This window comes from Dendrobates tinctorius, unplaced genomic scaffold, assembly GCF_039654945.1.
Source record: "Dendrobates tinctorius isolate UK_male_01 unplaced genomic scaffold, ASM3965494v1 ptg000138l, whole genome shotgun sequence".
NCBI classification, from domain to species: Eukaryota; Metazoa; Chordata; class Amphibia; order Anura; family Dendrobatidae; genus Dendrobates; species Dendrobates tinctorius.
The window spans coordinates 23313958-23331754 of record NW_027361806.1 but is presented as its reverse complement, the minus strand read 5'-3'; the positions used below and the strand labels follow the sequence as shown (position 1 = coordinate 23331754).

The following is a 17797-nucleotide window of genomic DNA, read 5'->3' as shown; positions in this document are numbered from 1 at the left end:
CTGCTACATTTGTAATGTCCTCTCTAGGTGCTCTGCATGTCATGTATTCACCACATTGCAAAATAATCCAGGAGAGCATCTTAGCAATTTGTTTTCGGCTCTCATTAAGGTTTTGCTATCCAGTGATAGTCAGAAGGCATCAAAGAAACTTAGTACCCCCGGAGATAAAGCCTTAAACCTTTAATAGAGCGCTCCAGTCGGAGCCATCCATCTAGTGACTCCACCGTCTTCTAATGAAGTCCGGGATATGAGCAGTTGTGCAGCAGATCAGCCGGTAATGGAGACAGATGGAAACACTGCTGAGCGGGATAGTGACGCGTTACGGACAGCTCCTGCTAGATGAGTTTTATATTAATTGCTCAACGGCTACAAAAAAACACAAAGTGCATTAATGTTGTATCACCCAACACAAATTGTCTGCAGAACGCAACCATTACATTTGTGGTACTGACAGGCGGTGTGTAGGAAGGAGATTAGAAGACAATATAAATAGTAAAGCAGCTGAGCGGGCCTGACTCCACAACTAAAGGGGGACCGGGGGCCCGTAATGGGACATAAACGCCAAGACCCGTTTCAGGGAGTAAATGTGAGGGATATTAATGAACGGGTGGTTAGGGAAAATATTTATTTAATATATCGTATCTGTGTATAGAAGTTGTAGTTTCATCTTTATATTGAGCTCCAAAACCTCTGTTTCTCTTCTTAAAGCCCCGGCTGGCATTAATGGGGCAACCTCGAAAATTGATCATGTTCTCATGCCCAAAAGGGCCACCAGTGAAACCCTATATTGCTGCAGGTTCAGAAGTCCACACAGCCTGAGACCACCGCTTTCCTTTACCAAGCCAGTCCAGCATTATCAGTGCAGTGTCCAAAGCTAGAAGTGTAAAAGGGCCGTTGCTGACATCATGATCATGTGATTAATGGTCACTCACCCTGTGGGAGTATGGAGGAACTGAAGAGAATAGTGTTTGTCTATTGTAAGGAGATGAACCAGCTGCCATGTTCCGCCCTGAAGCCATCAATGTTACTGTGGTATAGAATATATAGGATGTGAATAATATGTTCCTGATATGTTTCCTTGTGATAAGTGTTAGTTCGTACTGCTGCCCAGAGGGAAATTAACGGTCACAAGATGTCACTGTCTAGAATGTAGATGAAAGGTGTGGTTTGCCCAGTAACACAGCAGGCGTAGAGACAGTGTGAGGGTTAATGGCCGGCCCAACTTTAGGAGGGGGAACTGAGAGTTATTGCCAAGTTCTGAAAGTGACAGTTAGTAGAAAGAAGTATTGAGAGGTGACAGCAGCAGTCACAGGCAATAGGCTGCTAGGGACAATGTGGGCCTAATACTCTGGACAGTGGATTGGCAAAGAGTCCTTCCACTTGATTCTGTCTACCAGCCCAATCTTAAGATGGACAGTAGCACACCGGGATAGACAGACACGTGTTGTCTGTAGAGTGCCAGAGCGAATGGGAGCAGCAGCTCGCACACGACTACCTCGCTTGGACTCTTTACACTAACATATATATTTTGTGTTTAGCATAAAGTGTCCGTGTGTCTGTAACATGCAGAGTGTGAGTTGCATGGAGCTTATTCAATATGCAGTGTGTTCAGGGGCATGTAAAAGTGTGGACACCCCTGGTCAAAATTACTTTATTGTGAACAGTTAAGAAAGTTGATGATGACATGATCTCTAAAAGGCCTAAGCTCAAAAGATGGCCCACATACTTTGTATTTTAGGCAAAATATACACTGCTCAAAAAAATAAAGGGAACACGTAAACAACAGAATATAACTCCAAGTGAATCAAACTTCTGTGAAATCAAACTGTCCACTTAGGAAGCAACACTGATTGACAATCAATTTCACATGCTTAGGCGGAAAAATGTCATCAATAATCTTATTACTAAGAATTATGTTGCATATTCATCAGGTAATTGGATCGTTTATGCTGGAAGAAAAGTCATCATTCTCGACAGCACATCATCTGGTGTAAACAGGAGATCTGATGCCAGTGACATGCAATGTACGGAGACAGAGCAATCGTCATCAGCCTGTGTATGGAGACGGGAAACAAGTACTAAACAACGTGAAAGTAAGTGACCGGAGTGCATCTTTAAGATTTCTGTGTGACAGTGCAATATGTTAGCGATTGGGGGGGGACCCACTTTGAATTTTGTTCACTTTGTCTAAAACAATCGCGGTCCACAGCCAGAGAGTATAACAAGGTTGGCCAATATTTTTTTTATTGATGCTTTATCCTTGGTATAGGCCTCAATATCTAACTGGTGGTGGGGTGACACCCAGCAGCCCCCGCCGATCAGCTGTTACCGGCAGCATTTTTGGATGTTGCTGGATCATAGCAGCTCCATCCATAGTGGCTGCAGCCAGGTACTGCAGATCCAGCCCTATTCAGATACTGAGTCGCGACCAATATAGAAATGGTGGAGATTGCTGGGGTTCTAACCACTAGGAACGCCAATAGGAACCCATCAAACCTGATAACAGGTTGAACGGGGGGAATGGCAAAATGCTCCATTCACTGTCATACTTTACTACGTATATTTAGGACTAATAATCACTTTTGCAATTGAGTTTCATAAAAGATTTTGCACTGTTTGCCTTCTATAGCCTCTGTGCTGCACCGTCTACCGCTCACTGTAGAATGGGTTACATGAGAATCCCTCAACAATGAGCTGCTTCTTACTGATCTGACGAGAGCTTGTAACTCTGTCTTTTAAATGTACAGACAACCAAGAAGCCTGTAAAAGCAAATTGGTGCACAGTTTTTAATGAAACCCAATAGCAAAATGAAGTTCAGCCCTAAATACATGAACAAAAGTAAAAAAACAAAATGTCCCCAAAGTTAGACAACGCCTTTAGCATATTTGGAACTAATGATATCATTACAGGTTACATTGGCTTAAGAGCTCTGATATAAACAATGAGGCCACTAGTTTAAAAGGTAAAAGTTTACTACACAAGTCCAATTAAAATTTAATAAGGAAAGTCCAATTTTATGTTTTTTACATTATAATTTATGTTATTATACACATATTGCATCTGAGAAAGTTCTTATAAAGTTCTAAGAAAGTTCAACTTCCTTTGCCCCTGCTGGTCTTAGGTGGTACTGCAGCTTTATAGGGCACAGTACTTTTAGCAGTGGAGGTGGATGACCTACCCGTGCTGTAGAAGTAACGTCCACGTACTATGGGTGTATCTACAAATTAGATTGTGAGCTTTTCTTCATTAATGACTGATATAAGTTACTGAGGTGATACAAAGAATATGATGAGAGATCATAATGATGTTGATGATAATGACAACTCCCAAAGCTATTGTAAAGGATTTCCTGTTATATAGAGTGCTGGGAAGAGTGCAGTTATCTAGTAGACAGCAATGATGTGTCTCCATGCAATCGGAGTCTATAAACTCCTAATGTAGATCTTACAGGCCCCGGTCCGGCTGTAATAAATATCCACTGAACACCAGTTTGTGTCCTGGGAGACATGTCAGCTAAAGTACAATGATCGATGAAGAGGGTAAAACATAGTGCTTGTTACTAAACTCAGTAGTAGCCCTGTGCTGAATAAATTTACTTTGTATAAGCTCGAACAAGATATGCGGGAAGCAACATTACAAATGGTTACTACAAATTCTGTTTCTCAGCAATGACTGCTGATTCATGTTATAATTGCATTCAGTTGTTCCACTCATTCTCAGAATAACTTGATCAGCATAAATTAATATAATACTGCTCCCTGTACCGAAGCGTATACCTAACATAAGAACGAGAATATAACTACTATAATACTGCCCCTATGTACAAGAATATAACTACTATAATACTGCCCCCTATGTACAATAATATAACTACTATAATTCTGCCCCCTATGTACAAGAATATAACTACGATAATTCTGCCCCCTATGTACAAGAATATAACTACTATAATACTGCCCCTATGTACAAGAATATAACTGCTATAATACTGACCCCTATATACAAGAATATAACTACCATAATATTGCCCCTATGTACAAGACTATAACTACTATAATACTGCTCCCTGTACAGAAGCGTATACCTAACATAAGAACGAGAATATAACTACTATAAAACTACTATAATACTGCCTGTATGTACAAGAATATAACTACTATAATACTACCCCCTATATACAAGAATATAACTACTATAATACTGCCCCTATGTACAAGAATATAACTACTATAATACTGCCCCTATATACAAGAATATAACTACTATAATACTGCCCCTATATACAAGAATATAACTACTATAATACTGCCCCTATATACAAGAATATAACTACTATAATACTGCTCCTATGTACAAGAATATAACTACTATAATACTACCCCTATGTACAAGAATATAACTACTATAATACTGCCTCTATGTACAAGAATATAACTCCTATAATACTACCCCCTACATACAAGAATATAACTACTATAATACTGCCTCTATGTACAAGAATATAACTCCTATAATACTACCCCCTACATACAAGAATATAACTACTGTAACTGAATTTGGATCCGTTTTCCCTTTAGTAGAACATAAGTCTCACTAGTAATAGTTAGCAGTTTAGTTACATATTTTTATTATTACGCTACAGGTCGTCAGTATAAACTCTATTGTAAATCAGAAGTTTTCACCAAATATTGTGATTTCTACAATTTTCAACATTTAAAGTTATGCGTGTCTAGAGGTAATATTGTGTATGTAATGTGTATAGAATCAGCGCTATAATGAAGCATTAATTACCTTGTGCTGTGGCGTTTCTATAAACTTGCAGGATCCCCGCAGCTCAGTGTGACAAAGTGATCCAATGTGAGCTGATCGGAAGGTTTTACTCCTGGAACTTCACTGAAATTATCAAATAAACTCCATCCTCCAGCAATACTTGTGTTTTTACCAAAATTCCACCACATCGCCAAGTTTATATTTTTTTTTAATTAGTTTTGGTCATATTCCAACAAAAATATATAACTTAATATTTCAAGCAATGATTTATACAAATGAAAATCAGGTAAAACAGTGAATCTGTGAAATAAGTGTCAGATGGATGACAAAACTGCTGTAAAGAAGCTTTCCAGGAATATCTATTGATTACCTATCCTGACCTGTGCTCTACCAGCTGTGCTGATCCAACCTGATCGCCAGGATCTCCGCTGATGACCTGTCCTTGTTAGTGATCAGTGGAGGTCCTCCAGCCTTATTAGTGCTGATCAGTTACAGTCCCGGGGTTTGGACCTTCCTAATCACACTTTTAGGCTATCAGTGAATAGTTCTGGAAAATTCCTTTAATAATGTCTGGTGGTCGTGAATCATATACACTCTAAAACAAAAAAAAAAATCAAACATTTTGTTGGATGATTTTTAGGTATTTGCATATAAAATATCTACATGTAAAATTACATAGTTCAGTCTCCACTCAAAGGTAGTGCTTCATTAGAAAATTTGGATCCATGGGTAAAAACTTAAAGGGCTCATCTGACCATCAGGATTAAAGAAAAACTCCAGACAAAATGGATAAAATGTCTTATGCTGAGTACAGGGCTTAAAGGGAATCTGTCACCGGAAGTTGGCGGTCTATGTAAATGCCCTGTGTCTGGTCCGATAGGCGGTGTTTCTTCTTTTTCTCTCCACCCCATCCGTGGCCCCCGTCTGCGATTTTTTCCGGAATTCTAGTAGTTCTACTCCATAGTTCGCGCGTGCACGAAGCAATCTTGCTTCGCACACGTGCAGTATGCTTTGCCCAACTGCGGGCAAAGCCGAAAATCATTACTGCGCATGCGCCAGTACACTATGTCCCGGAACACAGTGAAATACTTCTGGGACACAGTGTACCGGCGCATGCGCAGTAATGATTTTCGGCTATGCCTGCAGTTGGGCAAAGCATACTGCGCATGTGCGAAGCAAGATTGCTTTGCGCACACGCGAACTATGGAGTAGAACTACTAGAATTCTGGAAAAAAAAAAAAATTAAAAAAAAAAATTAAAAATCGCAGACGGGGGCCACGGATGTGGTGGAGAAAAAAAGAACAATCACCGCCCATCGGACCAGACACAGGCCATTTACATAGGCTGCCAACTTCCGGTGACAGATTCCCTTTAAAGAGATGGGGCATGACACAGTTGCCAAAAAATAGAGAAAAATCTCTGATTTATGCCCCAGCCCCTCAGTGTAGCCCACTAAATACTCCTTTAAGACTGCAATCAATGGGCAAGAAGAAACAAGTCGCACCAGAGACGTTTTTTTAAAACACAGACAGGATCAAGATGCATCATGTGACTCACTTCTTTACAGCAGTGCTGGAAAGCTGGAGAGTTATTCCGCGGGTGGGGGCGGCTTTATTCGGGTGAATGGATAGGTGGGCTGATGGATATCAAGTCAAGGAAACATTCCCTTTAATTACCAGTTTAAACTCGGATACCATTGAATTTTTTTTTTTTAGGCCAATGCACTCAGTGCAGTTTTGCTGTAGGTTTTTACTTTACTTTTTTATTTTTAGGCAAAACTTGGATTTAAAACAACAACAAAAAAAGGGGAGCCATATAAAACTTTTCTGTACGCTGACACCTCCAACCTTCCCTCCACGCACACTGCAACTTTATGATTTAGGCCGGGATCACACATGCGAGAAACTCGGACGAGTCTCGCATGTTAATACCCGGCACTGCCACCGACACTCGGGAGCGGAGTGTTTAGCTGCATAGAAATACATGGAGCCGCACACTACAGTCCCAAGTGCCGGCGGCAGTGCAGGGTATTGAGGCGAGAGACTAGCGCAAGTTTCTCGCATTGTACTCGCAAGTGTGACCCCGGCTTTACTCCTGCTAACTACAAAAATGACAAGAATATTGCGCCAATCTGGCGCTGGGTAATAAAAGAGAACTGATTGAAACATCATCTGATCAGCGCCCAATATTAACAAGTAAAATCCCTTTTGTTAAAGTAGAAAATAAATGCATCGTCAAATATGGACGTCTTTGGGAGCAATTTATTTTTTACGTAACTGCAAGTATTTTGGGCCTAAATTAATTTTTGCAAATAAGTTTCACTTAAACATTTTGCACCATTCGGCTTCTAACAGGCTGGCACAATGTTGGCTGCTGAGCGAGTCATGCCGGTTTCACACATTTGCGTTTCAGGGCGCAGCGACGGCCTGCGCACGGCTGCCGCTAAGCCCTGCCCCCGCCAGTAGCTCCACCTATCGGCACATGACGCCGCCTGCGTCCTCTATCTTTATCACTGGGGCCGCAGGCCGTGCGCAGTATGCGTTTGGCGGCACATGCGTCCTTTTGACGGTGCGCCGAGCGCAACCAAATTGCAACAGGTTGCGTTTGGCGCTGGTCAGCGCACCGTCAAAAGGACGCATGCGCCGCCAAACGCATACTGCGCACGGCCTGCGTCCCCAGTGATAAAGATAGAGGACGCAGGCGGCGCATGCGCCAATAGGCGGAGCTACCGGCGGAGGCGCGGCAGGGGGCGGGGCTTAGCAGCGGCCGTGCGCAGGCCGTCGCTGCGTCCTGAAACCAAAATGTGAAACCGGCCTTAACTGAAAATACATCAGTGAGCTGTTATATAACTCTTTTTGTAATTTTCTGAATGCCTGATGAAGCGGAAGCAAAACAAGCGCTGGAGTGGCGTGAGGAGGTTGTAGTGTCCCTTTCTGGTCAGTATCATGTCTTCAGCCCTTTTATGGGTTCATTGAAATCCTACAGCTCCTCATGATGGGATTTTGACACTGTGCAATATTCATTAAATATTAATTTGTCTACTTTGTCACTGGACACTTGCGGTATATTTCATATTTTTATATTATTATTATATGGGGATATGTCAAAAGTAAAAGAAAAGTCAAAGATGCTATAGGATTTTTACAGGATGAAAATGATGAAATGGTAAGACAGGATGTTGAGAAGGCCGAACTTTTAAATTCCTATTTTGCATCTGTTTTCTCATAGAAAGGAAACGTAACATCAACTGTTCTTCACTGTCCTATTAAGGAAATAGAAGAATCCAGGATATCTATAAACAGAAAGATAGTGAGGAAACACTTAGCTAACCTAAATGAATTCAAGTCTCCAGGTCCAGATGAATTACACCCCAGAGTACTGAAGGAGATAGCAGAAGAAATTTTTGAACCCCTCTCCATAATCTTTGAAAATTCTTGGAGAACAGAAGTCCCAGAAGACTGGAGAAGAGCAAATGTTGTTCCTATCTTCAAAAAGGGGAAGAAGGTGGACCCAGGCAACTATAGGCCGGTGAGTCTGACTTCTATACCAGGAAAGATCTTTGAACAAATAATTAAACAACATGTATGTAAGTACCTGGATAAGAATGAAGTGATTAAACAGAGTCAGCATGGGTTTGTAACTAATAAGTCATGTCAGACTAACTTAATTTCCCTCTATGACGGAATCACCGATTGGGTGGATCAAGGAAATGCTGTAGATATAGTATATCTTGACTTCAGCAAAGCATTTGACAAAGTCTCTCATACAATCCTTATTGAAAAAATGACTAAGTAAGGAATGGACAAGGCAACTGTTAGGTGGATTCATAACTGGCTTAGTGATCGGACCCAAAGAGTGGTCGTAAATGGCTGCACATCCAGTTGGAAGAATGTCTCAAGTGGGGTACCACAGGGCTCTGTCCTGGGCCCTGTATTGTTCAACATCTTTATCAACGATTTAGATGAAGGAATAGAAGGTAAACGGATTAAATTTGCTGATGACACAAAGCTAGGAGGGATAGCTAATACTAGAGAAGAGAGAGAGGATTCAAAAAGATATAAATAAACTGGAGACGTGGGCAGCAACTAACAGAATGGTTTTTAACAGGGAAAAATGCAAAGTACTACATCTGGGCAATAAAAATGAAAAAAGCATATACAGAATGGGAGGAATAGGGATAAGCAACAGCACATGTGAAAAAGACTTGGGTATACTAATAGATCACAGACTGAATATGAGTCAACAGTGTGATGCAGCAGCAAAAAAGGCAAATACAATTCTAGGATGTATTAACAGAAGCATACAGTCTAGATCACGTGAAGTCATTATTTCCCTCTACTCCTCTTTGGTCAGACCTCATCTGGAATATTGTGTCCAGTTTTGGGCACCACATTTTAAAAAAAGACATCAACAAACTGGAGCAAGTTCAGAAAAGAGCAACCAGAATGGTGACCGGTCTGCCATCCCTGTCTTATGAGGAAAGGTTGCAGGATTTGGGAATGTTTAGTTTGCAAAAGAGAAGACTGAGAGGAGACTTAATAGCTGTCTACAAATATCTAAAGGGCTGTCACATTGTAGAAGGATCAACTTTATTCTCATTTGCACAAGGAAAGACTAGAAGCAATGGGATGAAACTGAATGGGAGGAGACACAGATTAGATATTAGAAAAAACTTTTTGACAGTTAGAGTGATCAATGAGTGGAACAAGCTGCCACGAGAAGTGGCGAGTTCTCCTTCAATGGAAGTCTTCAAATAGAGGCTGGACAGACATCTGACTGGGATGATTTAGCGAATCCTGCTTTGAGCAGGGGGTTGGACCAGATGGCCGAGGAGGTCCCTTCCAACTCTACGATTCTATGATTCTATATGTATTTATGAATTTTCATGCACAGTTCACTTTATATATTCATACGGATGATGTATTACACTGTCCCCTTGATCGTGACACATCCTTCTCCCCCTTTTATTAAACCCTTTTATCTTGTCTTTTGTGTTCTATATCTTTTTTTAATAAGTGGTTTATTTGACATTATTGCCTATTTTTTAATACAATTTGTTGGTTTATCCTTTTCTGAACTCCTCTCTTTGGATTTATGACAAAGTTTAGCCAAGCTTTGAAGTGGTCATAAATCAGCTGAAAAGAGCTCACAAAAAGACAAAAAAGAGATACAAATTGCCGGTCAGAAGGCGCTCACTGATGGATCCTCAGTTAACTTATTCTGCATTCAGCAATATTCAAGGAAACAAAGAGCCTGTAAAAAGCCAAATGGTGCCATTTTTTTTTTTTTTTTTTAAAGGAGACCAAATTACAAAATAATTTGCATGCATTTAAGTCAAAAATAACCTGTTCCCGATCGCCATGTGCTTTCCTGCAACCTGTATAGTTTTCAACCACAACATCCAGCTGTGATTTCACTAGCCCACAAATTACTAGCCCAATATCCTGCACCACATGCATCCATGGGTTGGGCTGCTATAACATCTGCGCGTCATTGAAGTGAATGGCGCTGAGCTGCAATACCATTCACAACCTGTGGACAGGAGTGGTGCTGTTTTTGGATGAAGGTGACCATGTTTTTCTAGTCCCGGACAACCCCTTTAATCGCAGGTTCTCCTCTGCTGCATAGACAGGTATTATGGTTTATATACACTCAGTGCGCCAATGTGGACATGCCCTTTAAAAAGTATGTCCAGTCCATTAGTGGTAGCGGTGGTCACACGTGGTGCCTGCGGTTCACGCTCACAGGTCATAAGTGCAGTTTATTCATCGAGACATATGTACAAATATAAACTTTGGTTCGTGGAATTAGTGGACCCTCCGCATTTCCCGGTGGGACGCGATTATAAAATTATCATCACAGTCATGTGCTCAGCAGTAATTAAACTTGATTGGAAATGTTGGGTTTTCGCGTTAAAGACGTCCTTGTTTCGCATCTCCGATCGCTCCCCAGACATCAAAGACAAACTCGTCAGGAAAAGCAAAGTCTCCGAGGGCTTCATCTAAGGCCACCGCAAACTCATCCGGATTATTCTTGTCCCGTCCGGCTTCCACCATGGTCGCAGCTGAAGAGGAAAAGAAAAAAAAACAAAAACAGAAAATACATAAAATATGTATAAAACATAAAAAAGGGAAAATAAAAGTTATAAACACTCAAATCACACGATTCATTATTGCACTTGTGCCTGTTTTTTGTCTATTTTTTTTTCTTTTGCTCGTATTTTGAATTCCTATGTCCAATACTTGTTTGCTTGTCTGGTTTTTTTTTTTCCTGGTTTTTGTAATCCAGATATTTTGCGGACAATTCAATATTTCTGACTTTTTAAAAAGTTGCAAAATTTGGGCACAAATGTATTCCAGGACCCCCCACCACCTAGAGGGATTTTTTTCTATACGCCAAAAATTTTAGAACAAATATAAGAGTTGCCATCAACATTTTAACAGATTGTTTAAAAAGGAGCAAACAAAGATAAAAGACAAAAATAAAGAGCATTTTTGGTAGTGCGCCAAATTTATAAACACCCATGCGTTATATTAAAGAACTCGGTGCTACAAATGGCAACAAATACCACAAGACAAAAAAAGGAAAGTGACTTAAAATAGAGAGCAAATGATGAATCGAACCCTTCATTTTATGCTTATCATGATACGCCGGCCACTAGGTGGCAGTGTTTTGTTGCAATGTACCTATGGCGCATTTTACTGCAGCCAATCAGCTAATATTACGGCACAAATACAGTAGATCGCGCATTTATTAGTGATGTAAGCAATGATTGTTGTCTAGTGAAGCCACAATCACCGTGAAATGTGTCATCTTAGCCCAATTTAGCAGAAGACCAGTGATGACCTCGCTTGTATTAATATCCATTAATCTTACAGGAAAAACATGATTTCGTAGATGTAATACGAACTCCACCATAATGTCGAGACCGGCATAACTTACATAGAGGATAACGTGCCCTTGAGTTTCCAGAAATAGTGAAGAGGCGTAAAAAGTCTTAGTTACTCACCGGTTAACGGTATTTTTCGGAGTCCATGACAGCACCACCTGAGAGAGGGGATCCACCCCTTAGGAACAGGAAACCTACAGATACAAAAGGGTGGCACCTCTCCCACGCATCAGTTGGATTACAGAGCACAAGAGGACTTCCAAGGTTAATGCATGGTTTATGTACAGTATTCTTTACAATTCTAAACTTTTACCACCAGTGAGCATATACAAGAAATAGACGTGCACACCCCAATCAAACTATAAGGGAGGGAATATACGGGTGCTGTCATGGACTCCGAAAAATACCGTTAACCGGTGAGTAACTAAGACTTTATTCGGTCGTCCATGACAGCACCACCTGAGAGATTTACAGAGAGTAATATCAGCTTTAGGGAGGGACTACAGCCTGCAGCACCCTTATACCAAAAGAGAGGTCTGTGGAAGCACCCAGGTCTAGCCTATAATGACTATAAAAGGTGCTCGGAGAGGACCAAGTAGCCGCCTTACATATTTGGTCAATGGAGACTTCTGATCTTTCGGCCCATGAGGTTGCCATGGCTCTGGTGGAATGCGCCCTCAGCTTCCCGGGTGGCGACCTGCCCTTTGAGGTGTATGCTATTGAAATCGCCTCTCTAATCCATCTGGCTAGTGTATTTTTTGATGCTCTACAACCTTTCCTGGTGCCTTGATGAGAGATAAATAGGGCATTATCTTTCTTCCAGGGATCGGTGACTGTCAGATATTCTATGAGGCCTCTCCTGACATCCAGGGTGTGTAGTTTCTTTTCCTTCTCGTTAGTTGGATTAGGGAGGAAGGATGGAAGAACTATTTCCTGTGTCCTATGGAAACTAGACACTACCTTCGGCAAGTACGCTGGATCAGGTCTAAGTATTACCCTATCCTCTTTGAACTGTAAATAAGGAGGACACCTAGATAAAGCCTGGATATCGCTTATTCTGCGGGCTGATGTTAGAGCTACCAGGAAGGCTACCTTGAGGGACAGGTTTTTTAGGGAAGCCGACGAGATGGGTTCGAATGGGGTCTCTGTCATAGCAGTGAGGACTAGGTTCAAGTCCCACGGCATGAACCTATCCTTCATTATTGGCCTGGATCTACCTGCCGCCTTAATGAACCTGCTTACCCAATAATTACCAGCGATGTTACAGCTAAACAGAGCCCCCAAGGCTGACACTTGTACTTTAAGGGTACTGGTAGAGAGCCCCATGTCCAGACCTTTTTGTAGGAACTCTAATATCTGCATTATAGGCGCTGAATCCCCAGCGACTACTCCTGAGTTTTGAAGGAATTTCTTCCAAATTCTGACAAATTTTTGTGGTAATGATTTTTCTACTCTTAAGTAGGGTGTTAATTAGGTCTGCGGAGAAGCCCTTCTCTTCTAATAATGACCGTTCAAACTCCACGCCGTCAGATGAAGGCCAGCCACCTGAGGATGGAAGACTGGGCCCTGGGACAGGAGATCCGGGATGTCCGGCAGAACCCAAGGATCGGACACCGACATGGTTCTGAGGCATGAGAACCATGCTCTCCTGGGCCAAAATGGAGCGATGACTATAACCCTCGCTCTGTCTTTCCTGATTTTCCTCATCACCAGGGGTAGAAGAGATAGGGGAGGGAAGGCGTAGGCTAGTTTGAAGTCCCACTTTATCAGGAAGGCATCTACCGCCAGAGGATTCTCTCTGGGATTTAGGGAGCAGAATTGTTTCAATTGCCTGTTGTCTCTGGTGGCGAAGAGGTCTACCTCTGGATATCCCCACTTTTGAACAATCAGATTGAATATGGAGGAGTTTAGGGACCATTCCCCTTGCTTTAGCTGATTGCGGCTTAAAAAGTCTGCCGTGATGTTGTCTCTTCCTTTTATATGCAACGCTGTTAAAGATAGAAAGTATTGTTCTGCTAGATGGAACAACCGCTCTGCTACAATCATCAGGGGTCTGGAACGGGTCCCGCCTTGGTGATTGATATATGCCACGGCGACCTGATTGTCGGAGAACACCCGCACGTGATGGCCCTGTAGATACACAAGGAGCTTTTTAGCCGCCTGTTCTACTGCTGTCAATTCTTTTAGGGTAGATGACATTCCTAACTGATCATGTTGCCATTGGTCCTGGACTAATATTTCACCCATATGAGCTCCCCAACCGTAAGGACTAGCATCCGTGGTGACTATGCGGGTTACGTTATACTCCCAGGGCACCCCTTTAGACAAGTTATCCTTGTCTAACCACCACTCTAGGGACTCCCTTGTGTTACGGGACAAGGTTAGCTGACCCTCCAAGTAACCCCCAAGGACCTTTTGATGTAATAAGACCTCGCTCTGTAGTTTCCTTGCATGAAACTGGGCCCACTGGACTGCCGGGATACAGGCCGAAAGAGAGCCTAGAAGGGACATGGCTTTCCTGAGGGACATGGTGGGGTTATTGGAGGCGTTCAGGATCTGATAATGGAGGCGAACAAGCTTCTCCGGAGGCAGACGGCATTCCTGTTTTTCAGAATCCAGGGTTAGGCCCAAGAATTGTTGGACTTTCATTGGTTGCAACCGAGACTTTTTGACGTTCAGCAACCATCCTAACTGTTCTAGGGCGGACATTGCGTTTTGTAGCTGTTGTAAACAATGATTCGCCATTTTACCTACAATAAGAAAATCGTCCAGGTAGGGGATCACCAGAATGTTCGATTCACGTAGATGGGCCATGACCTCCGCTATTACTTTAGTAAACACTCGGGGAGCGACTGCCACTCCAAAAGGGAGGGCCGCATATTGGAAATGTCGAATTGACCCATCCAACTGAACCGCCACTCTGAGAAACCGCTGATGGCCTGCATGGATGGGTATATGGTAGTATGCGTCTTTCAGATCTAACACCACCATAAAGCAGTTTTGGAACAGCAATTTTATTGCAGATTTAATTGTTTCCATTTTAAAAGGACGTATGACCAAAAACTTGTTGAGGGCCTTAAGGTTTATTATTGTCCTAAAGGAGCTGTCTGGTTTGCGGACCAGGAACAGAGGGGAGTAGAATCCCTTCCCCCATTCTCCCTCTGGAACCTCTATCAGGACTTTTTTGGCGCACAGGTCATGAACCTCGGCCTCCAGGGCAGCTTGTTCTGAAGCAGACGACCTGAGTCGGGTGATTTTAAATTGATCAAGGGGAACCCTAGAAAACTCTAGTCGTAGTCCCACGGCTATTATCCCCAATATCCAGCTGCTATTAGAGATCAGAGACCAGGATGGGTAGAAGGCAGCTAGTCTCCCTCCTACCGGGGTAACTAGTCATTGGGGCGGCTTTTTCGTATCTCGAGCTGGACCTTCCTGGCGCCCCCCTCCAAACATGAATCCTGTACCTTTCCTTTTTTTCTCCTCCCATCTGCCCTGATCTCTGGACGGCCTTCTCCAGAAAAAACCTTTTCTGGTAAAAGGACGTCTGTACGAGGGGTTCGGGAGACTGGGAAATTTCTTTTTGTCATCTCCAGCTTTCTCTAACAATTCGTCCAAGACAGGGCCGAATAGGTACTCCCCCTCGCAGGGAATGGAACAGAGACGGGACCGGGCTTGAATATCTCCTGGCCAACATTTTAACCAGAGCGCGCTTCGCGCTGCATTAGATAGACCCGCGGCTTTAGCCGCCATTCTTGCAGAGTCTGCAGAAGCATCGGCTAAAAACGCCGCGGCATTCTGAATGATCGGCAAACTTTTCCGAATAGAAGATCTTGAAGCTCCGTTTTTTAGCTCGGAATCCAGCTGATCTAGCCAGACCATCATCGATCTGGCTGTACAGGTGGCAGCTACCACTGGTCTTAACGCGCCTGCTGTCCCTTTAAGAAAAGAATCCGCTTTTTTATCTAGCGGATCCTTCAAGGAGGCCATATCGTCAAATGGTATGGCAGATTTTTTAGATGCTTTGGCTACTGCTGCGTCTAGTTTCGGGGATTTATCCCATCTGTTTACTACCGGGTTATCAAAGGGGTATCTCCGCTTAAAGGCTGGTGGCATGGAGCCCCTTTTTTCCGGTCTCTTCCATTCTCTGTCAATTAGGTTCTGAACCTTATCGTTTAATGGAAAAGCTCTGCGTTTTTTGGGGTCTAGACCCCCGAACATTATGTCCTGTGCTGAGAGTTCCCGTTTTTTGTCCGCTACCCCCATGGTGGACCGTATTGCTTTCACTAATCTGTCCATCTGGTCTAAGGGGAAGCAGAACCGGCTAGAGTCTTCATCCGAGGAAGACGACGAGGAGGCCGAGGAGTCCGAGGAATTATCGCCTTTCCCAGGGGCGACTGAGGTCTCCGAGCCTGAACCACTAGCCTCTCTTCTCCTAGAAGGTTCTCTTTGAGGTAAGACTTTCATTTCTGCCCTGATCATCTCTCTCAGGTTCGAAGTGAAGTCAGGTGTCTCTTCCGCTACCTGCATAAACGGGGGAGAGTATAAGGGCCTGACAATCTACCCCTGGACTCCCTGTCTTTAATAACCCCTACCGTTTGCCGAATGCATGGTTGGCATAATTTTTTAGGGTGGCCATCTGGTAGGGGGGAACTACAGAGGGCACATTCCCTGTGCTTCTGTTTTCCCGTAGCCTTCTTCCCCTGAAAAAAAACATAAGGGAACACTGCATCAGGGTACATTCACGGAGATCTCTTACCCATGCAGATGAAGCAGGTACCGGATCACGGAGGGAGGCAGGGGGGTCCTTTCTGGAGGAACTTTCGCGGCTCTGGTCGCTAGTTCGTCTCTGTTTTTTCTGCTGGCCACTCGCAAGCGGTTTTGTCGTGGCCTGTTTTTGCGGGCGCTCCTGCGCCTCGTCCTGCTGGTCCAAGGGGGCTTCCGTTGTATCCATTGCTGGGGCCTTCAGAAGCACCCCAGCGGCATCCCCATCTGCCTTATATGGCCTCCTGGTGTCCGGGTCAGCAGGTATCATGCCATAGCACCACCCACCCGGCTTTCCGCACTCCCTCCCCCATGCTCCGGCCCCCCTCGCCTTACCCGGGTCGCCGCGCGACCCCCGGACGGGCATGCACCCGCGGCGCGCGCCGGAGGCCGGCCGGCACCCGACTTCCGGTATCGGCGCTATCGCTCCGCCCCTTCCGCCGCGTCACTTCCGCCGCTCATCAGAGCCCTGCGGGAGCGCGCGTGAAGGAGCCGCGCAGCGCCTCCTGGCCGGAATGCCCCACTGCCCCTCTGCACACGCCGCCATGAGCCCGCCAGGGGCCAGCACTGACCGGGAGGACCGGGGCATACATACCAGGTGCTGGCGTTTATGGAGACGGCATCCACCGGACCCCTGCTCCGTCCACTGCCGTGGTGACCTACCCGGCCCCACCGTGGCGCCTCCAGGGACCCCGCACTGACCGAGGTAGGAGACCCCCTCGCTACCTGAGTCGGTCAGCTGGCCTGGGTACTCAACGACGACTCCGTGACGGACGATCTGTAGAGAGTCCTGTCCTCTAGGAACAGGAAACCAACTGATGCATGGGAGAGGTGCCACCCTTTTGTATCTGTAGGTTTCCTGTTCCTAAGGGGTGGATCCCCTCTCTCAGGTGGTGCTGTCATGGACGACCGAATAATACTGATATGTAGGTACGAGCGATAACTAATGTAATAAGCAATGATATAACTAAAGTCCTGTGCGCCATAGTACACCCACACAGGAACACTGAAAAGCCACATAATACGCACAGTATACAATACTGAGGAGTACCGCATACATCATACCGCCATCATTCATACAGCTGTAAACAACCTACATAGTCCCCCCACACATAGCCCATGTAATGCCACCTTACATAGATCACTCAATATCAGTGTACAGGCCACGTAATACCACCATCACGTAATACCACCATATACAGCCCATATAATGCCACTATACTGTCCTTGTAATCCTGCCATACACAAAGCAAACAATGCCACTATATACAGCCCATATACTACCACCACATATAGGCAATGTAATACTACCATGCATGGCCTGTCTAATATTGTCATATACAGCCTGCATAATGCTGCCATACTAAGCCCATATA

At 44.0% G+C, this 17797-nt stretch overlaps 1 protein-coding gene across 1 annotated transcript in view; it reads right to left on the bottom strand.

The window, feature by feature from the left end:
• Nucleotides 1–7014: 7014 nt before the first annotated feature.
• The window catches only part of GIPC2 (GIPC PDZ domain containing family member 2), a 97690-nt gene continuing 86907 nt past the window's right edge, over nucleotides 7015–17797 (bottom strand). Inside the window, exon 6 of the mRNA XM_073544868.1 lies at nucleotides 7015–10835. Within this exon, the coding sequence (XP_073400969.1) occupies nucleotides 10684–10835 (152 nt within the window). The 3' untranslated portion in view covers nucleotides 7015–10683. The remainder of the gene's footprint in view (nucleotides 10836–17797) is intronic.